Consider the following 6,401-nt stretch of genomic DNA (forward strand, 5'->3'; position numbering starts at 1 on the left):
CCCGCCCACTGGGTGCAGCCCTTCCGGCTGGCCAGTGGCGGGGGGAGCTGGTTCGGGATCAAGCTCCGTCCGCCAACCCCTGCCCTGTCCTGGCAGCCCTAATCTTGCTACTCCCCGGTGAGAATACGACTTAAGCTGCAAGGTTAGATTCCTCTCTGGAAATTCTTTTAAGGGTGCTTGAGGCAACCTGAAGAAATGCAGGGTCTCCCTGGCTGGCTCCTGGAGGGGCAGCCCCTGGGGTCTGGGCAGGGTTGGGTGGCCGGTGCCGCAGAAGGAGGGATGTTTTGGGAGAGCTGCCCCCACCCCACGGGCTCCCCCAGGCACAGACCCGACCTGGCCACAGCCCTCACACTCACTGACCCACGGCAGCTGTGAAGTACATGGCGACCTCGTCCGGGGTCAAGGCCCGCTCCCAGATGACGAACTCGTCAAAAGCTCCATTCTCGTAGCGCCTGGCCTGGTCCTGCTCGGTCCCAATCACGAGGTTGGCGTTGGGGTCCCCATAGGTGTGGGACACTTTGCCGCGCGGGTCGGAGGTGCTCAGTGTCCCGTTGACATAGACTTTCAGACCCTCGTTGGATTTCCACGTGAATAGGACGTGAGTCCAGTAGGGGCCTGGAAAAGGCAGAGCAGACGCCACTCTGAGCGCAGGGAGCAAGCTGCCCCAGCATCTCTGGGTCGGGCACACTCCTCTCCTGAGGTCCCTGCCACTGTGGTGAGCCCTGACATAGGTCACAGCAGACCCGACTCCCCTCCACCCCTGGAGCACGGGAGAGCTGGCCTTTCCGTCCCTCTCCGAAACCCCAAAGCAGTTCCAGGAGACCCCGTGTTCATTCTAGCATGGGGGTCTCGAATTTAGATGCCTGTGCGCAACACGATGAAAGACTGGGGAGAGGCAGAGGCCGGTCACCTGTCAGACCCTACACATAAACCCAGGCCAGGACCGACACGGCAGCAACACTGGGATGATTCCTCTTGCCACACCTGTCATCTTCACATCGGAAGCCCTGGCTGGTGCAGTAAGGCAAATATTCACGTAAAAGGGCATAGAGAGTATATGTATCCAGGAAGATGTGATCGAACCACTTTTGTTTACAGATGGCATGAGTGAATCAACAGCAGTGAGGACCTGAGACAAGTACAAGCTGTGGCCAGATGGTTGGGTATAAAGCTAGCATACAAAGTCATTCCTCTATGTGCCAGAAATGAACAAGGGACATTTGACATTAAAAACATGTATCAGAGAGGAAAACAGGTATAAATCTTGTTTAAATCTGTGTAAGACCTATATGAGGAAAAGTATGAAATTCCAATGAAAGAAATTAAACAGGAACTACCAAAATGGAGAAGTATTCCATGTTCATGGATAGGGAGGCTGAATGTTGTCAAGATATCAGTTCTTCCAAAATTCATATAGCCAACACAATACCAAACAAAAGCCCAGCAAAGTCACTCTGTGAACACTGATCAGCTGATTCTCAAGTGGATGGGAGAGGCAAAAGACCTCAAAAAAGCAACACAACATGGACGGTGACACACAGTTGGAGGACTGACGCTCCCTGACTTTGAGACTCACTATAGTTACAGTAATCAGACAGTGTGGGGCCAGCCGGCAGCACAGAAGTTAAGGCACTGGTGAGACCAGCACTTGGCATAATGGTTACGTCACCAGACTCCCACCTAGTCAACCGTGGTTCAAGTCCTGGACCTGGTGGCTTAAACTCACACCAGGCGTGTATGCATGCATGCCCAAGGTCCTGAGGATGGAAGAGAGGGGATTGCAGCGTGGCCATCCTCCCTGGGGGGTGATTTCTCACTGTCTGTCTCTCTGTCTTTCTAGCAAGCACACACACCCTATAGCAAAAACTTTTTTAAAAAAAGAAGTTAAGGCACTGGATCCCACATGGATGACTATGCAGTTCAGGTCACGGACCAGAGGCTTGAAGAACGCCACAAGTATGTGGGCATGTACGTGTATGCCCAAAATTCTGAGAGGAGTGGAGGAGAAGGGACTGCTGTGGCCCTCCTCTGGGGTGGCTTCTCACTTTCCCTCTTTCTCTGTTTCTCTCTGGCAAGTGCATATGCCCTATAGCAAACGAAAAAGAAAAAAAAGTGTGGCATTGGGGAAGAAACAGCTGAGTAGGTCAGTAGGCCCGAGCAGACAGCCCAGACACGGCGAGGAGAGTGCGGCCAGCAGGGGAAGGCTGCTTCCCACAGTGGTGCTGGGCGGCCGGACGTGCGGGGGAGATGCACCGAAGGCACATCGTGCCCCCACAAGGCTAATTCAGAATCAAGCAGAGACCTAAATGCAGAATGCTAGAGGGGAGGACCCCGTGGCTGGGTCTCATGATGGCACCAACGCCGCGTCCGTGGAAGGTCGCTGGCGAGCCGGACGTCGCTGAAACGAGAAACGCCTGCTCCATGAAAGATGTCACAAGGAGGATGCAGACGGCCACAGCCTGGGAGCAGACGTTTGCAGAGGGGCAGGCCGGGGAGTTACCCACGACAGGCAGCAGGCTTAAAAGTCAGCAGCCAGCAGGCGAGGAGCCCAGTTGGAAGGTGGCCGCGAGATCGGAAACGCCACCTCGCCGCCACCCGCAGAGCGTACACACCAAGAACGCCAAGGTGAACGAGGGACTTGGGTGAGTGCTGTGTCACGTCGGGCTGTGGACTGTCACGGACGTGCCACCCCAACGGGGTGCTGACTGCAGGGGCCTGAGCCTGGCACGGTGGCCTGAGTGTGGAGACTCTTTCCACACCGCACCCAACTGCGCTGTGACCCCGAAACTGCTCTAAACGCCCTCTTGTAAAATGATAAGCATCCACCACCCCGGACAGGCCGGGGCGAAGGTTCACGCCGTGCTCTGCCTTCCCTGAGGGGCGCCTGTTGTGTGGGCAGTCCACCCCACATGGCCTCTCGGGAGAGCCCCCCACTCCCTGCAAGTCCCTGGTCACTGCTGCCACTCACCCGGTGGACTGAAGGTGGCCTCCCACGTCATGGCGTCGTCACGCGTGTACAGCTCCACGGAGCCTTTGCCGCCGCTGGAGCACACTCGGAACCCGTTGGAGATGACCTGCCCAGCGGAGGGGACCAGCCTGGACTGCTCCCCCTGTGTCTTCCAGAAGAAAGACAAGGAGACCCCTGCGGGAGAGGAGCCGGTCAGCAGAGGGGCCTGTCTTCCCAGAGCCGCCGTTGGGACAGCGCAGTGTGGTAGCCAAGGCGGTGGCTCCCACGTGGCCGCCTGCGGGTCCCAGTCCCTAGCCTGGAGCAGTCCCCTGCTTAGACTGCAGGCCATCCTCTAAAGACGTTTTGGACACAGTTTTAGGGACTCGAGAATTAAGACACTTGTCACCCAGGTACACGCCAAGGCCCCGTTGCCAGCTGCGCTTCCTGGGGGCCTTACGGAGCAGGAGCGCTGGTACACCCTCCTGGCCTCCCTGCCCCATCTCCTGACACTGTGCTGTGACATTACATTGCACATACACGTTACCTTGGTGCACTCAAACCCTCTTTAGATGAACATAAACAAGGAAAACGCAGCATAATCGTATAACCCTCGTTAGGTTAGTTTTTACGTGAAAGGGACCTGGACCCTCCCGGGCCTCTGAGAGCCCTCGCACGAACTGCGCATCCTCAGGGTGACCGAGGACAGCGAAGTCCTGCAGCACCTGTCATGGGTCATCACAAAGGCGGGCAGGCCGGGTCGTACAAGCCTGGGGGAGGCCGCCGAGCGTCCCAGGACCTGGCCGGTGTGCCTGAAGCCCTCTTGGTCGCTCCCCACGAGGGTGATCTGGGAGGACGGCCCCGAGCTGCCCGCCTCTGCCTGCCTGGCCCCCTGCAGCTGAGCCCAGAGTGAGCCCTGAGTGCCTGCATGTTTCTCCATGCTTGGAGAGACCCAATTTCACAGGGATGTGGACACAGCATACATCGTGAGATCGTTGTTATGAAGCGAATCCCCAGGGGGAGCCACGGAAGTCCATTTTTTCCAGTAACTTTGCTGCGTTTAAAAATTCTTCTTGCTCTGTTCAAAATGACCCCGTCTTGGCCAAATGTCTCTCTGTCCAGGAAGAAAAACAGAAACGAAAAGCCCCACACAGCGTAGGGAAGGCTGGGCAGAAGGCAGACGCTGGCTGGGTCTTTGTGTGTCAGGCCGACCTGTGGCCGGGTGCTCCCTGAGGGGCCGCTTCCTGTCGGCTGCTTCCTCCATGCGACCAACACAGCTGTGCTTGCCGGCCATGGAGCGTCAGTCCGAAGAAGCAGATCTGCAGGAGGAGGTGGCGTGGTGGTGACGGTAGCTGGATCCCACACGGCTGACAGCACCATTCAAGGCCCGGCCAGGTGGACTGGAAAGCTGGGCAGGTGTGTGCGTGTGCCGGAGCTTCAAGAGAAGAATGGAGAAGGGACTGCATGTGGCCATCGCCTGGGGTGACCTCCCACTGTGACCCTCGCTCTCTGGTGAGCACACGCACACTACAGCAAAGTGAAAAGTGTTTTGGAGAGTCAAAGCATAGATCTTTCCTTGAAGTTTTCTCATCTATGAGGGTTGAATATTAATTTTCAAACAGAAAGCACCGAGCAAGGTTCCATCTGGAAGCCGTGTCAGGAGCCGGCTGCATGTAGGTCCGAGAGGGCCAGCGTGAGAGCCACGGCAGGCAGCCGTGAAGGCGGCCCGGTCAGCTTCGAGACGTGGTGTCATGTAGAGCCTGAGGCTGTCCCAGAGCGCCTGCCAGGCCAGCAGATGCCCAGGCCGGGACGACCACCACGTACTGGCCCCGCCGCCACTCTGCCCAACTGACCCCAACGTGCACCTGCGCGAAGCCATCCTGGCTTGGGGCTCCTCCCACATCCTCGCTGGGCCTGTTCCCCACCTGAGTCGTGGGCACACTAAGAGCTACCCTGAGGGTCATCTCCCCTAGCCAGCGAGGTCGTCTGAGGCGGACGAGAGCTGGGTCTGAGCCAGGCCCGCAGTCACCAGGCTCCACTGCAGCTCCATCCTGCAGATACCTGAGCGTTCGATGCCGAGGCCGAGCCAGATCCCAGCCGAGGAGGGTGTGAGCATTGCGACCTCCAGGCTGCGGCCCGGCAGCCTTTGGGTGCTGCGAGCAGAGGACGTCCCTTGCACAGAGGGAACGGCAGAGGGAACGGAGCAGGGCATCAGGCCAGTGTCTGCGGCCCAGCAGCAGAGTGGCCGTGCGGGGAGGCCGGGCTGGACCCGAAGTGCCGGCCGAGGCGCCTCCCGCAGTGTAGTCGGCGTGTGGTAGCTGCCCAGGGCCGGGGGTCCGCAGGCGGGGCGGGCTTTCCTGCACTGTGCTGACAACTGCTATTTTCGTCTGTTTTCGACGTCAGCAGCACACCTCAGTACCGTAGCAGTGAGACGTGGAGGTGAGACGCGGGGTAACCCAGCAAGGCTCCTCGGGGTTGTCAGCCGCCCGTCTCAGAGACCCACGGTCGGTCCGATTTAACTCCCAGACTCGGCGAGGACACGGCGTGGGCTCAGCCCTCTGAACGTGCTCTTTTCACGTTACTAGAGAGGTCACCGAGGGCCGTGTCCGCGTTTTAGACAAGCTCTGCCACTTGGGAGCTCCCGCAGCCTCCGGCTCAGCTGTGCTCACCGTGCCAGGCCTGTCGGGGTGGCACGGCTCGGGGCCTCTGCTCCCTCCACAGCCGGTCCAGGGTACGCCCCGCCTGCTGCCCCACAGCTCCCCGACGAGTGGTCCGGGGGTACGCCGTGCCACGGCCACCTCGATGGACAGGACCGTGGAAGGGAACCCTGCAGGAGTGTGGGCGGCCCCAGAAACACGAGCTCATCTGGGCCAAGAAAGCTCGCCTGGCGGGCACGGTGTGAGGGGGAGATGCAGCAGAGCCCTGGCAGGCCAGTGGCTCTCCCTGTGCAGGTGGATCCAGGGCAGGGGGCGAGCCAGAAACTCCCCCGGGGGCCCTCGGCTAGCATGGCTGCCCAGCCAGGGCGGAGCTGAGCTCACCACCTCACCACACCTGGCCACCGAGCAGGACGTGTGGCACACGGCTCTGCCCACCACCCGTGCCCCCCGATGGCCCTGGCACAGGGTCCCCTTGACAACCGAGGGTGTCCTTGCTAGGGAAAACAGTGTAGAAAAGGAGCCATGAGTCACTGGGCAGGGTGGCCGCCCTGCAGGCCCCTCCGAGCCGAGCACTCCTGTGCCAGGGCGCACCCGATCCGCAGTCCTCGCCGTGGCTCTGAGGAAGGCACTGCTGGGCCCGTTGTCCAGATGGGGACCCGTACCCCCGTGGCTGGGTGGTGCCCAGGCAGGACTGGGAGCCGGAAGCTGCCCAGAGCCCCGTGTGCCCTGTGACACAGGTTGGGTCACGGCGGTCAGGTCGTGGAGTCTGACGCAGGGACTGGCCAAGGCGGGCGGGCGCG

General features: G+C 59.9%; 1 protein-coding gene across 2 annotated transcripts in view; it reads right to left on the reverse strand.

Annotated features, from left to right (window-relative positions):
* The window catches only part of ADGRD1 (adhesion G protein-coupled receptor D1), an 87,090-nt gene that overhangs the window by 55,272 nt on the left and 25,417 nt on the right, over positions 1-6,401 (reverse strand). For both annotated transcript variants that reach the window (XM_006147339.3, XM_006147337.3), the window contains 2 exons: positions 2,969-3,142; positions 361-615 (listed from right to left, as the gene is read on the reverse strand). In XM_006147339.3, coding sequence (XP_006147401.1) covers positions 361-615; positions 2,969-3,142 — 429 coding nt within the window. The remainder of the gene's footprint in view (positions 1-360; positions 616-2,968; positions 3,143-6,401) is intronic.

The sequence above is a fragment of the Tupaia chinensis genome, unplaced genomic scaffold, assembly GCF_000334495.1.
Source record: "Tupaia chinensis unplaced genomic scaffold, TupChi_1.0 Scaffold000211_1, whole genome shotgun sequence".
NCBI classification, from domain to species: domain Eukaryota; kingdom Metazoa; phylum Chordata; class Mammalia; order Scandentia; family Tupaiidae; genus Tupaia; species Tupaia belangeri.